Source organism: Oncorhynchus gorbuscha, linkage group LG15, assembly GCF_021184085.1.
Source record: "Oncorhynchus gorbuscha isolate QuinsamMale2020 ecotype Even-year linkage group LG15, OgorEven_v1.0, whole genome shotgun sequence".
NCBI lineage: Eukaryota > Metazoa > Chordata > Actinopteri > Salmoniformes > Salmonidae > Oncorhynchus > Oncorhynchus gorbuscha.
Genome location: NC_060187.1, coordinates 62,608,978 through 62,626,605, shown reverse-complemented (window position 1 = coordinate 62,626,605; position 17,628 = coordinate 62,608,978). Strand labels below are relative to the sequence as shown.

The window sequence follows — 17,628 nt, the reverse complement described above, 5'->3', positions numbered from 1 at the left end:
TTAACAAAGTAAGACTCTTTTATTTGAAATTGTTCATCTTTTACACATTAACAGATATTATACACAAGCATTAGTGGTCCCTTTAAACCGCGACGTGGTCATTCAGAATGGTTATTGGGTGTCAGCTGGGATGGCTTTAAGGTGGAGGGCAAGGTCACACACAAACACCCATATACACCCACACACATACGCACACACACAAAGAAACAAACACTTACACACCAACAGACACATACACGTAATGCAAGAGGAACTACAACACGTACTCTAGCCAGCTAATGCACTGCAGAGGGGGGCCTTAAAGTGCATACAGCAAAAGAGGAGATCCGTATCAGCCGTGAGTGATAACTACCTCCACTGAAGCAATGATCTTAGTGCGACACTATCTCTGCAAATATGATATCCCTACAACACATTTATAGCTCAAACTGTGCCTCGGATTAGACAGAAATGACACTGCATAGTTCACTGGTTTGTCTTATACATTATTGCAGTACAATATAACTCCAAGTCCTGTTCTTGGGTATGATTCAAGGGCAAGAGAATGGCACAGGAACATTTGGGGCTAAGTAGCCCTGTAATACTAGAAGGGGTGTCTGTGTGGGTACGACTAAGTACTAGCTACTATAGGAGGGAATTGTGATGAGTCAATGACTCTGTGAAGATGAACGAGTAGATTCGCCAGGGTGGTTCTACCGTAATGAAGAGACTGGCCTGTAGTCAAGTGGAAGGGGAAATGCAGGGTTAATACTGTAGAGCAGTAGTCCAGATGTAATGCTTCAGGTTGTCTGGAGTCCATATGTTTTGGTGAAGATCGTAGTCTTCAGAGGAAACACACCAGGACGACAAACGGTTGGTTAAAAGCCGCGGGTGGCCGTCCTATCGCCACTGACCAGAATATCGGCTATTATTTGAGGTTATTTCCCCATGATTCTACATGTTGGATCGTTCACACCCAGCAGGTGATCGCTAAAAACACAGCGCCCATCTGTTTATTATAGCCATTATTCGTTCCGGTGTGGTTCTTCTCTGAATGTAGGGGGAACAGCAGAGGGAAGGGGGACACTGATCAATTCTAGGCCATTGATGGGTTCCTTGGGAAATCCATAACGGGAGGTCTGGCCAGCCCAGTAGGGTTTATCTGGCAGTATGGGTTAAACAATACCTGTGTGCCTATTATCCCCATATTCTGGTGAAGGTGGCCTATGGTCCAAATGTATAAAGGGATAAGCAGAGGGAAGAGGACTCTGGTTCATAACAACTTCCGTGGCACGGCCGTCATGGGAAGTCCATAGAGTCTATAGGGTGGGGTTGTGAGTCAGTAGGGGGCAAACAGTAACTGTGTATGGGAGGTCCTGACAGGCCCGGGAGCAGGGGCGGAGCAGGGCCGCAGGGAGGGTCTGTGTCTGAAAAAGGGTGGGGCCATGGGAGTGAGCGTGGGTGGAGCGGAGGCCAGGGAAGGCCGAGCCCATGGCTGCTGCTGCTGATGCCAATGCTGCCAGGTGAGCGGGAATTATCTGGGTGATCTGAGGTTGGCACAACTCCTTCCCCACTGTCAGCTTCACCTGGAGAGTGAGTGAGAGAGTGAGTGAGAGAGAGAGAGAGAGAGAGAGAGAGAGAGAGAGAGAGAGAGAGAGAGAGAGAGAGAGAGAGAGAGAGAGAGAGAGAGAGAGAGAGAGAGAGAGAGAGAGAGAGAGAGAGAGAGACAGAGAAAGAGAGAGAGACAGGGAGAGAGAAAGACAGAACAAAAACTCAATCAGTGTCTGAGAGTATGGGTTTGAAGGTCAATGGAGCCCTTTGAAATTGTCTTCTGTATTAGTGATAGGGAAATGGAGCTTCCTCTGAACACCAAGATGGAAATTGTTATGTGCTGTCAATCAACTGACTCATGTATTCTAACCTACTGGGAGGAATCTTTGCTCTTTCCATATATAAGTGTCTCCTCTGGGTTAATACAATTGATGATGGGATTTAGATGTGTCATTTCCCACAGATTGTCAACCCCCGGGCCTGGTCGCAAGTTATCTCTGTCTGCCACTTTATGAGACCCGTGATGGAAACTCGACATTCATTTTGTTTTGGCCCCAGATGAATCCCCAATACATTTCACCTTTAGCATGTCGGTCTCAGACCTTAATTTGTAGTAGGCCTGTAAAGTCACAAACCGTATCAACTTCATATACAGGGGTTATTAAATAAACGAATAATGAAGAACACCGTTTTAGATTACAAAACAAGAAAGAGACCCTCAATCGTGTCTCTCACATCTTGGTGACATAGATTTGTGGAGACTTTCTGATTGTTTAGGTGATTCCTATGATTCTGTATTTTGTCAGTATTGAGACAAGGAGGGACTTACTGGCTGTGTGGCCTGGACTTTTGGGGGTTTACTGTAGGGACTGTATTTGGGTTTGGCCGGTTTGCCCGCCGCTCGGTCTTTGTGACGTCTGCTGCTGATGTGCTGGAGGAGAGATGGAGAGGACAGTAAGGTTATAGAGTAAGAAAGAGTGAGACCACAAGTGATTGGTCCGAGATTTACTTAAACCTCTACAGGATCGGTGGGTCCCCCGCGGGACGGTTGAGCTAATGCAGGTTAATGTGATTAGCATGAGATTGTAAGAAACAAGAACGTTTCCCAGGACATAGATCTATCTGATATTTGCAGAATGCTTAAATTCTTGTTAATCTAACTGCACTGTCCAATTTACAGTAGCTATTACAGTGAAATAATACCATGCTATTGTTTGAGGAGATTGCACAGTTATGAACATGAAAATGTATTAATAAACCAATTAGGCATATTTGGGCAGTCTTTATACAACATTTTGAACAAAAATGCAATGGTTCATTGGATCAGTCTAAAACGTTGCATAGACACTGCTGCCATCTAGTGGCCAAAATCTAAATTGTGCCTGGGCTGGAATAATACATGTATGGCCTTTCTCTTGCATTTCAAAGATGACAGTACAAAAAAACAATACAAATACGCATTATTTTCTTTGTATTATCTTTTAATGTGTTATATTCTCCAACATTAATTTAACATTTCCACAAACTGCAAAGTGTTTCCTTTCAAATGTTATCAAGAATATGCATATTCTTGCTTCAGGTCCTGAGCTATAGGCAGTTAGATTTGGGTATGTCATTTTAGGCGGAAATAGAAAAAAAGGGCACATCCTTAAGAGTTAAGAGGCCTCAAAAAGACCAAGGAGTACAGAACACCACTAATTGATTCGGAAGGGTTGTCAGCCGTAGAGGTAGAAATTAAAACAAGAAAATTGCTAGTAAATGCAATATGTCAAAATTGCATGATCAATGCAGCACTCTAAAAGTCCACATATATATATAAAAAAACTTGCCAATTCAATTTTAAGACATGTTCCATTCAACCAGTTTTGAAAGCCTACCTACTCATTTGTTTCTATTCATTTAGTGTAATCAATGCCGGAAAACTGTTCTCTGTCATTTCAAGGGTATATTACGTAGGCTTAGTAATAATTTCTAATTAGACACTACTTCAACAAACCCAAGAGAGACAGATACAGTTATACCACTGATAAGAACATGACATTTAAATTTAGGGAATTCAAACAATTTCCATGAAACAAATTCACAATGTTCACTCATGGAACTGTGATAATATACAATGGCTAATGTTCATGTAACACCCTGGTGTATCCCACCTGCTTTAGCTGTGTCTCGGAGTTGACGTGCACATTGCAGATCTCACAGTGAAATGTTTTGTTCTGCAGGCCCGTGGCTGCCTTGGTGGGCGGAGCTAGCTTACTCTTGACCCCTGGCCGGGGGAAGGACTTGATGGAGCCCACACCACTCCTGGCCTCTAGCATGGTCTTATGCTTCGTACCTGGATGATAAAATAGGAAAAAGTGAGTCACAATAAGGTCTATAAGGCATTTGCATCCACAGTCATTTGCCACTATTATGTTAACAGCATTGAGAGGCACTGACATTATTTGCCAATGAATAGACCCTACCAATCAAATGATGGACATGATTGGCTGTGTTCTTCACATTGACAGAAGAGTGAACTCTATTTAAGAGCTACTATTCAGGGTTAGTGATTGAGCCCCTAGGGACAGGAGGGACTGAGAGGAGGGCAGGTCCTCTCACCGCTGTTATGAGCCTCCAGTTGGGATGCCGAGTTGACGGCCATCTTGCAGAGCGAGCAGTAGAGCAGACGCCTGGCTTTCTCTTCCTCTGTCTCCGGGTCTGTCTCAGCCTCTTGCTCCACCTCCATGTCTGGTTCTAAAGGTGAGCTGGATTTGGGCGAGGCCCTGTCATCCCATCCTGTAGCTGAGGTAGTCTCTGTCCCTGTGGATGAATTGGGACTCGATGCCAGCGTAGGTGCCAGGGGTGGTAACATTGATGTCATGGGTGCCAGGGTTGATGTCAGGGATCCCAGGGTTGGAGCCAGTGTGAGCACAGGAGATAGTGGGAGTGGCGATGCACCTGGAAAGCCATCTGCAGAGGGCAATAGATATGTTAATTGACCTTCCCTGCTGAAATAACCTGTTACAAGACGACTACTGCACCAAAAATAATTGTCTCATGTATGGAGATCAAAGTCATCTATGGATCAATGAGATCTGATGAGAGAAACAACACAAGACGGTATAAAAAAATACTGTGAACTGGCTCCTCATTTACCAAAATAAAATGTTAGTCTTGGCAGCATCCCCTGATCGATGTCAATTCCTCTCAGTTCTCTCTACTGCAATGACACAGAGTGAAGATCGCCAGCCAAGAGAGCGAATCAATAGTGAATTCATTTAATTTACAATACTCTACAATATCCAAATTACAGTATACACCATTAACTCTAGTTGACACCTTTGATACTTGATATTTCTGTTATATCGCATAAAGCCACCATAATTAGCATTTGAGTGAATCCTTAATTGGATGGCAATTGATGGTGCGCCTCACCTTGTCTCTGATGAATACTATTTATGCTAAGAGGAAAACATTAACAGTGCCCCATTACCCCCCTGCAATTATTATCCAGCTACTCCCAGCCTTCTTTTGAGTGCCAGGTATCAAAACACCCCGCAGTCACACTATGCCAATCCCTCAATCAAAGCCAAGTCACTGGAGACCAAGAGCCGTCAACCTACCTCCTTCTGTGGGCAGGTTTTCAGCACGAGATAATGATTTGATTTGTCCTTGAAAAGCAGGGTTAAATGTGTTTTTGTAGTTTGTCTGTCACCATACATGTGTTGTGCTTGCATGCGCACATGCGTGTCTCTATACATGTGCTTTTGAGTATGTACTCTCTCTATGTACACTGTGTTTTTGTGGTGAGTATATACAGTATGTGTGTGGTTGTGTACTGTTCACACACAAGCATGGATGTGTCTCTTCATTGCTTCATCTTTTAAACTGGAAATCCCATTTCAGTGACCCACCTCTATTTCAATCAAGGGTGACCTGTTCAAAAGGCAATGTAGGCACATACATGTGTCTGTTCTTGCATTGCAGTGCACTCATCTTCCATAATGCCATTAAAGAGCCATTTGCCTTTCGCGAGCAGGTGATTATAGTGTACTTTGGCTGGCCTAAAACGCCCTCTACTCTGGGAAGGCTCCAGTAATCCATATCCCCACTCGCTGTGACCTAACTGGCTCTGTTAAGAACTCAATCACCTCTCATTAATGAAGGTAATGACTGTGATCAATCTAGAGAGGCAGCGGGTGGGGACTGACAGTTATGGGCTAAGAGAGGGGGGGTAGTGAGAGAGAGAGAGAGAGAGAGAGAGAGAGAGAGAGAGAGAGAGAGAGAGAGAGAGAGAGAGAGAGAGAGAAAATGGGACATAAGGGGTAATAGAGTAAATAAGGAAAGGAGTAAGGAGATGGAACGAGAAAGAGAGATTGGAGAGGGAAAGAGAGCAGGGAGAGGAATGTAACAGTGAGAGAGAAAGAGGGAATGAAAAATACAGTAAGTGAAAGAAAGATGAGGAGGTGCAGGGGCCCCAGAAGGAAAGGGGGAAGAGAAGAAATAAAATCAAAAGAGAGGGACTCAATTAGAGAGAGAGAGAGAGAGAGAGAGAGAGAGAGAGAGAGAGAGAGAGAGAGAGAGAGAGAGAGAGAGAGAGAGAGAGAGAGAGAGAGAGAGAATATGCCTCAAAGAAAGAGGGGATATGATTGGGAAAAAGAGACAGCTATCATGACCCTCTTGGAGAGCTTCCCGTCCTTTTTGTCATCTGTTTCTTTTTTACCCCCCTTTTCTCCCCCCTTTTCTCCCATTGCTGCAACTCCCCAATGGGCTTGGGAGAGGCGACGGTAGAGTCAGGTGAAGGTAGAGTTAAAACTTCTTTGGTGTAGGGGGCAGTATTTTCACATCCGGATGAAAAGCATGCCCAGAGTAAACTGCCTGCTACTCAGGCCCAGAGGCTAGGATATGCATATTATTAGTAGATGTGGATAGTAAACACTCTGAAGTTTCTAAAACTGTTTGAATGATGTCTGTGAGTATAACAGAAGTCATATGGCAGGCGAAAACCTGAGAAAAATCCAACCAGGAAGTGGGAAATCTGAGGTTTGTAGTTTTTCAAGTGATTGCCAATCCAATATACTGTGTCTATGGGGTCATGTGCACTTCCTAAGGCTTCCACTAGATGTCAACAGTCTTTAGAATGTTGTTTCAGGCTTCTATTGTGAAAGGGGAGCGAGCAGTGGTCAGGCTGAAAGCCTTTAGTTTGGTCACGTGCACGGCCGTGAGCACGAGCTCCGTTCCCTTTCATTTCTAATGACAAAGGAATTGTCCGGTTGGAATATTATTGAAGATTTATGATAAAAACATCCTAAAGATTGATTCTATACATCGTTTGACATGTTTCTACAAACTGTAATGGAACTTTTCTGGACTTAGAACCCTCGCCTTGTGCAATAGGATTACTGGACTAAACACGAGGACAAAAAGGAGGTATTTGGACATAAAGATGAACTTCATCAAACAAAACAAACATTTGTTGTCTAACATGGATACCTGGGAGTGCCATCAGATGAAGATCATCAAAGGTAAGTGATTAATTTTAATGCTATTTCTGACTTTTGTGACACCTCTCCTTGGTTGGTTGTCGAGGTGTACCAGAGAGGATTTATTAACACCCGCCAGCTTAACCCGGAAGCCAGACGCACCAATGTGTCGGAGGAAACACCGCTCAACTGGCGACCGGCATCAGGCTGCAGGCACTCGGCCCCACCACAAGGAGTCGCTAGGGAGCGATGAGCCATGTGCCTTAGACCGGTGCGCCATTCGGGAGGCCCACTATAGCTCTCAGTTTTCCCAGGAGATTTCCTTTGGCGATAGAGCAGAAATGCTCTTCTCAAATCCTTCCACTCTCGTTAGGCTTCCAGGCAATCACAGAGCTCCCCCTGAGATCTGATTACCTTTCTCAATGATGCTGGATTAAGCTCTTTAATTAAAATGATTGGGCCCCATTATATGCCACCATGACTTAAAGGACAGAAACCTCTCAAGGCCCTGCAGTTGTGAGGCATTCCTTCCTTTCTTCATTTTGAATTTCAGGCCAACGACATAGGCAGTTTTGAATCTACTGTGATTGGAATCTTGATAAAGTAGCTTTGATACAGAAGTGTATTTATAATGGTCGTGATTATCATTTGGATAACAGAGCAAAGTTATCTTTGAGATATTTCACAGCAGGGATCATAGAACTTACGTTGACTCATTCAGCCCCTCCTTCCTCATTGGAATTCATTCTCCAGACAAAATCCTTTTGGAAAGTTTCTACAGCTTCAAACCTCCTCAGAACTTTCCTGTAAATGAGGGCATTTACAGGAAATCCTAGTTCCACGCAAGTGAAAAGCGGGTTTAATGCACAGAGTCATCAGCTTTGCCACTTTGTGATGCATGTCTGTGTTTAAGGGCTTTTTCCAACCCAGTGCATACAGATTTGGATCTTTGAATTCCTTGTTGGTTAGGAGACGTGCATGGGGAGCTTTAGTGGTTAACTGATGGCTGAACAAGCCTACGCACGCCCCCATGCCCCATGCCTGTTCTATTGTGCAGCTGCTGTCAGTGCATGAGGTATAGCTCCCCTGACAATCTGCTCTTTAATAGCTAATATCAGGGTACATTTCCTCAGGCACTGGACTGGAACTGAGAGATGGCGACTGCGTCATGGGCAAACTCTTCTCTTTCTTAGCCACGTGCATGCGCACACATGCACAAAGGCACACACGCAGACACACACACAGGCACACAGCTTGACATGCAGTGGCTAAACCATTGGCTAATCCATGCAATCTCACTGTGGCCGGCTGTCCATTCGAAGCCACACACAAGTTCACAAGTTTAAAACACACACACGCACGCACACACATCCTCAAAATGCATACAGAAAATACATGAACTCACATGTACACAGAATGTGTGTTATAATGGCTATTTGGCAGAAGTTTTGCATCAACACTGAGTGCCCACTATCAAAAGAGACTGCAGTTCTTCTCCCCATTCTTCATATCTGCTCTCAGTAGCCATTTCTCTTCCCTGACCTCCGCTTTTCATTAGAGGAGCTCATGGGCACTGATATACCGCTAAATACTTCAGCCCCAAAGATAATGTGGCGTTTATCCGCCTCACCAATTAATTTCCCTGACATCTGAGCCCATTCATATTCATTACCCAACACCACTTTTGACAAACTGACGCTCCCACGCTTTGTAGACACGATAGTGAGGTGGAGGAGAAAACTGCTTGTTGTGTTTTGGGAGGTCAGTGATGACAATGATTTATGGCTATTTGTTCCTTTTCCCGATACAGTGTTTAATGGTTTGTCTTTGAGGCCTTTCAGGGTCTTTTTTTAAACATTATTTTGCGAACAATATTTTCCACATAGTGAGACGTGGGCTTGTTCTTGAGACACACCTACGAGTGAGCTCTGGTCTGCATTTCTCTAACATATGCATAAATACTCAAAGACATACCGGATGAATAAACGAAAGCTTGTTTTGGAATTCATTAGGTTTGTACCAGACTGAAGTGTGATATCAGCTCTCGTTAGAGGGGGTTTCAATTCAACTAACATGAGGAGGACCAAAACATACATTGACGAAATCCCCCATTTGTGGAGCAAAAGTTATATTAAAAAGTTACCTGGTATACTCTACCTTCACAACTCAAATCAAACTTTATTTGTCATATGCGCCGAATACAACAGGTGTAGACCTTGAAATGCTTACTTACGAGCATTAACCAACAATGCGTTCAAGAAAGAGTTAAGAAAATATTTACCAAATAAACTAAAGTAAAAAATGATAAAAAGTAACACAATAAAATAACAATAACAAGGCTATATACAGGGGGTACCGGTACCGAGTCAATGTGCAGGGGTACAGGTTAGTCAAGGTCATTTGTATACAGTGCCTTGCGAAAGTATTCGGCCCCCTTGAACTTTGCGACCTTTTGCCACATTTCAGGCTTCAAACATAAAGATATAAAACTGTATTTTTTTGTGAAGAATCAACAATAAGTGGGACACAATCATGAAGTGGAACGACATTTATTGGATATTTCAAACTTTTTTAACAAATCAAAAACTGAAACATTGGGCGTGCAAAATTATTCAGCCCCTTTACTTTCAGTGCAGCAAACTCTCTCCAGAAGTTCAGTGAGGATCTCTGAATGATCCAATGTTGACCTAAATGACTAATGATGATAAATACAATCCACCTGTGTGTAATCAAGTCTCCGTATATATGCACCTGCACTGTGATAGTCTCAGAGGTCCGTTAAAAGCGCAGAGAGCATCATGAAGAACAAGGAACACACCAGGCAGGTCCGAGATACTGTTGTGGAGAAGTTTAAAGCCGGATTTGGATACAAAAAGATTTCCCAAGCTTTAAACATCCCAAGGAGCACTGTGCAAGCGATAATATTGAAATGGAAGGAGTATCAGACCACTGCAAATCTACCAAGACCTGGACGTCCCTCTAAACTTTCAGCTCATACAAGGAGAAGACTGATCAGAGATGCAGCCAAGAGGCCCATGATCACTCTGGATGAACTGCAGAGATCTACAGCTGAGGTGGGAGACTCTGTCCATAGGACAACAATCAGTCGTATATTGCACAAATCTGGCCTTTATGGAAGAGTGGCAAGAAGAAAGCCATTTCTTAAAGATATCCATAAAAAGTGTCATTTAAAGTTTGCCACAAGCCACCTGGGAGACACACAAAACATGTGGAAGAAGGTGAACCTTTTTGGCAACAATGCAAAATGTTATGTTTGGCGTAAAAACAACACCCTAAACGAACCATCCCCACTGTCAAACATGGTGGTGGCAGCATCATGGTTTGGGCCTGCTTTTCTTCAGCAGGGACAGGGAAGATGGTTAAAATTGATGGGAAGGTGGATGGAGCCAAATACAGGACCATTCTGGAAGAAAACCTGATGGAGTCTGCAAAAGACCTGAGACTGGGACGGAGATTTGTCTTCCAACAAGACAATGATCCAAAACATAAAGCAAAATCTACAATGGAATGGTTCAAAAGTAAACATATCCAGGTGTTAGAATGGCCAAGTCAAAGTCCAGACCTGAATCCAATCGAGAATCTGTGGAAAGAACTGAAAACTGCTGTTCACAAATGCTCTCCATCCAACCTCACTGAGCTCGAGCTGTTTTGCAAGGAGGAATGGGAAAAATTTTCAGTCTCTCGATGTGCAAAACTGATAGAGACATACCCCAAGCGACTTACAGCTGTAATCGCAGCAAAAGGTGGCGCTACAAAGTATTAACTTAAGGGGGCTGAATAATTTTGCACGCCCAATTTTTCAGTTTTTGATTTGTTAAAAAAAGTTTGAAATATCAAATAAATGTCGTTCCACTTCATGATTGTGTCCCACTTGTTGTTGATTCTTCACAAACAAATACAGTTTTATATCTTTATGTTTGAAGCCTGAAATGTGGCAAAAGGTCGCAAAGTTCAAGGGGGCCGAATACTTTCGCAAGGCACTGTATGTAGGTAGGGGTAAAGTGACTAGAATTTGGGGACAAAACATCCCATTGGAATAAATAACTTATGACTTTTGAAATATGTTGATACTCTCTCTGTAAATTGTGAATGATCCTATTCTGCAGGTGTGAGCATGTGAGACCAGATGGTTCACAATGCAGTGCCTTCAGAGTGAGAACAGGAATCGCAGAACCTGAGCTCAATTATGGATGCTTGTATGTGCTCCAGAAATGTGCTCCTGGTTTAAAATCGCTTACTCATGGAACATTGGATTGTAGGCCCTAGACTGAGGCACTCAGACCTAATCCTGGAAAGCCATGGTCCAAGGTTTCATTGGTGCCATTTTATGAGGCAATTAAAGATGGATACAGGAAGACTTTAGTAGTGGACAGAGGTAACCCAGAGAGCACTCTGGTTCTCCAGGTCCTATGGGTTTAGCGGTAAGACTAATGGAATTGACAGAGGTCAGCCTCCGGGCCTCCACTGACTACATTTTAGAAAGATAAAGGAGAGTCAAGCTTATCTGGTCCTGGTGCCTGTCTCCTGTAGTAAATGTACATTTTCACGACATCTCCTGTATCTACTTCCTCCTGCTCCCAACTTCCTCTAGTTTGACACCATGATCAGATACAGTGGGGAGAACAAGTATTTGATATACTGCCGATTTTGCAGGGTTTCCTACTTACAAAGCATGTAGAGGTCTGTTATTTTTATCATAGGTACAGTTCAACTGTGAGAGACGGAATCTAAAACAAAAATCCAGAAAATCACATTGTATGATTTTTAAGTAATTAATTTGCATTTTATTGCATGACATAAGTATTTGATCACCTACCAACCAGTAAGAATTCCGGCTCTCACAGACCTGTTAGTTTTTCCTTTAATAAGCCCCCCTATTCTCCACTCATTACCTGTATTAACTGCACCTGTTTGAACTCGTTACCTGTATAAAAGACACCTGTCCACACACTCAATCAAACAGACTCCAACCACTCCACAATGGCCAAGACAAGAGAGCAGTGTAAGGACATCTGGGATAAAATTGTAGACCTGCACAAGGCTGGGATGGGCTACAGGACAATAGGCAAGCAGCTTGGTGAGAAGGCAACAACTGTTGGTGCAATTATCAGAAAATGGAAGAAGTTAAAGATGACGGTCAATCACCCTTGGTCTGGGGCTCCATGCAATCTCACCTCGTGGGGCATCAATGAGAGTTCAGCCCAGAACTACATGGCAGGATCTGGTCAATGACCTGACAGAGAGCTGGGACCACAGTCTCAAAGAAAACCATTAGTAACACACTATGCCGTCATGGATTAAAATCCTGCAGCGCACGCAAGGTCCTGTCCAGGCCCGTCTGAAGTTTGCCAATGACCATCTGGATGATCCAGAGGAGGAATGGGAGAAGGTCATCTGGTCTGATGAGACAAAAATAGAGCTTTTTGGTCTAAACTCCACCTGCCGTCTTTGGAGGAAGAAGAAGGATAAGTACAACCCCAAGAACACCAACCCAACCGTGAAGCATGGAGGTGGAAACATCATTCTTTGGGGATGCTTTTCTGCAAAGGGGACAGGACGACTGCACCGTATTGAGGGGAGGATGGATGGTGCCCAGTATGTATCTTGGCCAACAACCTCCTTCCCTCAGTAAGAGCATTGAAGATGGGTCGTGGCTGGGTCTTCCAGCATGACAACGACCCGAAACACACAGCCAGGAAAACTAAGGAGTGGCTCCGTAAGAAGCATCTCAAGGTCCTGGAGTGGCCTAGCCAGTCTCCAGACCTGAACCCAATAGAAAATATTTGGAGGGAGCTGAAAGTCCGTGTTGCCCAGCGACAGCCCCGAAACCTGAAGGATCTGGAGAGGGTCTGTATGGAGGAGTGGGCCAAAATCCCTGCTGCAGTGTGTGCAAACCTGGTCAAGAACTACAGGAAACGTATGATCTCTGTAATTGCAAACAAAGGTTTCTGTACCAAATATTAAGTTCTGCTTTTCTGATGTATCAAATACTTATGTCATGCAATAAAATGCAAATGAATGACTTAACAATCATACAATGTGATTTTCTGGATTTTTGTTTTAGATTCCGTCTCTCACGGTTGAAGTGTACCTATGATAAAAATTACAGACCTCTACATGCTTTGTAAGTAGGAAAACCTGCAAAATCGGCAGTGTATCAAATACTTGTTCTCCCCACTGTATACAACATTTACAGTAATGTTATCCAGGTGAAAACAAATGGATGTGGAGAAAGAGAACTATCAGCACACCGTTTCTGTTCTCCCACAGTTTCTTTTGCAACCTTTACACCAAAGGGTCCTGGTCAGGTATTTCGGGAGACTCGGCACCTTTTGAAATTTGTTGGATGGATGTGACAAAGAAGAGTGACACAAAGAGAGAGTGGATGGGGATTGGTAAAAACAGCGGATACGGAAGGAAAGTAAAGGGAAATTACCAACCTTTCCTGCCAGTGCTGTAGCACATTGCTGGAGGGTTGATGCTCTTAGGGACTTCCTGGTTGGTGGTTTCCTTGGTGACCACTGTACCTTTGAGCTTACATTTGGTAGCGTCCAGAGATTTCAGCTTCTTGGCATGTTTTGTTCCTTTGTAGTGGGCTACAGCTTGGCTCTGTGAGAAGACCAAATAGCAGGCTCAATTTAAACCAGGCCAAATTATGAGCAAAAACAAACTCAAATCAGTGACCCATGAAATATACAACACAGTGAGCAGGCATCACAAAGCATTGCCTTTTATAGTGCTGATTAAACACAAACTTTAAAGGGCTTCAGCATCAAAAGAACATCCATGACAATAACAAAGACCAGTTTAGTCCAATTATATTTACAATGTTATCCATGCACCTTTGCCTGTTATGTATTTTTTTTTCTTTATCTCACATCTCAGTATAGTATCAATGGCCATGTGATGGGTGAATCTGTGATAGTCTGATGTATTATTTATGTAGCTGTTTGAATTTAGAGTCCAGACACGATTTGTCCAAGATTTACCTTCACAACGGATTTACCCAGACTCGTGGACTGGATCACATGCAAAAACTTTCAGTCCTCCTTGTTTACCTCCACATACTTCCTGGCTGACTTTGCCCGTGGCAGGAAAGGAAGGTATTAGGAAAAATGGTATTGCCTTTTGTGCCAACCGCATCCCCAGTAAGGCATTGTTAGCGTCTGTAAAAACCATTGAGACAAAGAATTCTTACTTGCTGTTTGCAATTTTTAGGAGAAAATGAGCTTTCTCCATGCCAATTAGAGCAAATCAACAAAATGGAAATTTCCAGATAAAACTCCTTTTCTCTGCACTCAACCTAAATTGATTTAGTCTGTGGAGGTCATAGACAATTATTGGCATTGGAAAATGCATAAAATACTAATCCTCTGCTGCAAGGAACCAAAAAAAAGCCAAACATGGCACTAGCTAGTTTTCCATCCAATTGGCAACAGATTTTCATGCGAATATTCTAAAATCTGAATTAGGATATTTTCCCACCAAAGATCTGTGCATGATGACGTAGTACATATAAACATATTTTGTTATACTATTGCAGTAAAATATAAATTACATGGATTTCCATCGCATTTTCAACTCTAGTGATCGTTTTGTCAGAATAAATGTTGCGTTTTATAGCTAATCTTTGGTCTTGGCACGTGCGGTGCGGGTAGGCTACCTACACGATGAGAGCAAGATTATTTTTGTTTTTCAAACGGCAGCCAAGCATCGATTATCATGCCATCAGAATAAGACGCTAGATATTTATTGGAAAGGAGCATCAAGCTCATCAACTTGCACTTTTACCACCCTGTAATGTTCATCATCACTTATTTCATCTGTAGCCTAATATACAGCCTGCTGTAACGAGTCGTAGTGGAAAGAACACACAATATCATCGCGTGACTTAACATTGACTTCGATATGATGGTTATTCTATCAATATGTGCACATAATTGCATTTCCACCGCATTATATATTTTACAGAAACAAAAAATATCACACTTTGTCTAGCGTATTTTCTAAGTTTGACATTTGGAAAGTTTACCGATAAAATGTGCTGTTTCCATCAGGCCTGTCATGACATTTTTAATTCGACATGTTCTTTACACGCATAAAAAGGTCAGATGGAAATCTGGTTAATGTCTATGTTATCTTTACTCCAATATATTGCTTCCTTATATCATACTCCAGGTATCCAAGCCATCAGTAGATTTTATTGCCAGAAGACACAAGTGATATGGATGAGTGTTTAGTGTAATCAAGACCATAATTCATCTTTCATTAGAGTAATGATGTGGAAAAATTGCCCTAATGATACTTGCGGTTTGACACAGACCTGATTAAGGTGGGGAAGGAGGTAATTCGTTTTTGGATGGTGTATAAGTGAGAAAGACATCTTATGGAAAAAGACTGGCAAATAGCCATTTAGTCAGTCAATCAATGCACAGGAAATTAAAATCCATTCCCACGTGGTATTTAATGTTCTGTGCATTCTTTAAATCATGCTTAAAATATAGCAAATTTGACATTTTTTGGTTGGGTTATAGTCACTATGTTACTGTATATGGGTGGCTGTATGGAAATATCTTGCTGGCAGTGTAATTAGATCAATAAAACCATGTGTAAGGAAAAAGATTCCAATCTGGACAAAGAGGTCCAAACAAAGGCATAACAGAGTTATGTGCTTGTGAGAGAGGGAGAGGAAGAGGGAGAGGAAGAGGGAGAATGTTGTAGCAGGCCTCACTCTCCAATGACTTGCATTGGAATTATTTCTATATATATACAGTACCAGACATAAGTTTGGACACACCTACTCATTCAAAGGTTTTTCTTTGTGTTTACTCTTTTCTACATTGTAGAATAATAGTAAAGACATCAAAACTGGAACCAAAAATCTCAAATTTGGACTCATCAGACCAAAGGAACGGTCAAATGTCCATTACTTGTGTTTCTTGGCCCAAGCAAGTCTCTTCTTCTTATTGGTGTCCTTTAGTAGTGATTTCTTTGCAGCAATTTGACCATGAAGCACTGATGCGCACAGTTTCCTCTGAACAATTTTTAATTTTTTGTACCTTTATTTAACTTGGCAAGTCGGTTAAGAACAAACTCTTATTTTCAATGACAGCCTAGGAACAGTGGGTTAACTGCCTGTTCAGGGGCAGAATGGCAGATTTGTACCTTGTCAGCTTGGGAATTTGAACTTGCAACCTTTCGGTTACTAGTCCAACACTCTAACCACCAGGCTACCCTGCCGCCCCAGCTAGAGATGTGTCTGTTACTTAAACTCTGTGAACCATTTATTTGGGCTGCAATTTCTGAGGCTGATAACTATTGAACTTATCCTCTGCAGCAGAAGTAACTCTGGGTCTTCCTTTCCTGTGGCGGTCCTCATGAGAGCTAGTTTCATCATAGCGCTTGATGGTTTTTGCGACTGCACTTCAAGAAATGTTTAAAGTTCTTGATATTTTCAGGGTTGACTAACCTTCATGCCTTAAAGTAATGATGGACTGTGGTTTATTTTTGCTTATTTGAGCTGTTCTTGCCATGATATGGACTCGGCCTTTTACAAAATAGGGCTATCTTCTGTTATACCACCCCTACCTTGTCACAACAGCTCCAACACTAACCCAAGAAGCCAAACACCATGATGATGACTCAGGTTTAGAGCTGGAAATGCTTCATCTGCAATACTGCAATTCACTTTGGTAGATGGAGACACTCATAAGGATGCATTCATCGATCCAGGGCAGCAAGTTGAAGAAGAAGAAAAGCAGATACTTCAGGCCCTTTTTATAGACTGACATTGTCTGTCAACAGCCAAGCAAGAGGTGGAGAGAATCCGTGTGAAGTTCTCCACGGCGTGAGACTGGTTTGGTGGTAGTGAGTGTGTTTGTGGCTTGTGTTTTACTTGTCACCAATCAGAACATCAGTGGTTCTCTCCTCAGGTTGAAATGGGAGGAGACATCCTCCTCTAAAGAATGACTCTTGAGGTAAAAATGGTTTTACTGTTTGACCAAGACATTTGGGAGCTGTGTCAGTTTATTGAGGTGCTTTTGACTTAGTGCAGAGGAAAACTGGGTGTGAATATCCCAATAGCATGGTACAATGGAAAGACTCCTTTAATTAAATCATATTGTATGTATTGTAGTTGTTTTTCACCACTCAAAAGTCCAGGTATTCTGTTCTTCACTAAAGTAAGTTAAGCTACACGCCACCCATCCACCACCCGAACAACCTCCAAGTCCACCAGGTTTCTCCATCCAATTTAAAGTCCTATATAGTCAATCTGCAAAGATGATCAAGTATTTTTGATGTCCAAGTGACATCAAACTGAAATTTCTTCTCGCTATCTCGGCACCACGGAGAATTGATAGGTAAACATCATCTTTATCTGTTTGCTCAGGAGTTGTGATTGATGGCTGGGATGCATGATGATTATCCAGAGCTAGACCTCAATGTTGAAGAAATATTAACCGCCGCATTGAGAAATCACTCGCACATTGGGGCCCTGAATAGATAGCTAGCTTCCTTATTGGAGGAAGTATGACGATGCCATTTTGTAATGCTACTGAATTAACTACCCCTGGCTCAAAAATGTGTTTTCAATTGTAAGAAAATGTGATTT

General features: G+C 42.5%; 1 protein-coding gene across 1 annotated transcript in view; it reads right to left on the bottom strand.

Annotated features, from left to right (window-relative positions):
- Nucleotides 1–17,628, bottom strand: part of LOC123998226 (zinc finger protein 385D-like) — a 41,900-nt gene continuing 24,272 nt past the window's right edge. Inside the window, 6 exon segments of the mRNA XM_046303261.1 lie at nt 1–1,375; nt 1,377–1,565; nt 2,360–2,461; nt 3,684–3,865; nt 4,132–4,482; nt 13,457–13,625. Of these exon segments, the coding sequence (XP_046159217.1) occupies nt 1,319–1,375; nt 1,377–1,565; nt 2,360–2,461; nt 3,684–3,865; nt 4,132–4,482; nt 13,457–13,625 (1,050 nt within the window). The 3' untranslated portion in view covers nt 1–1,318.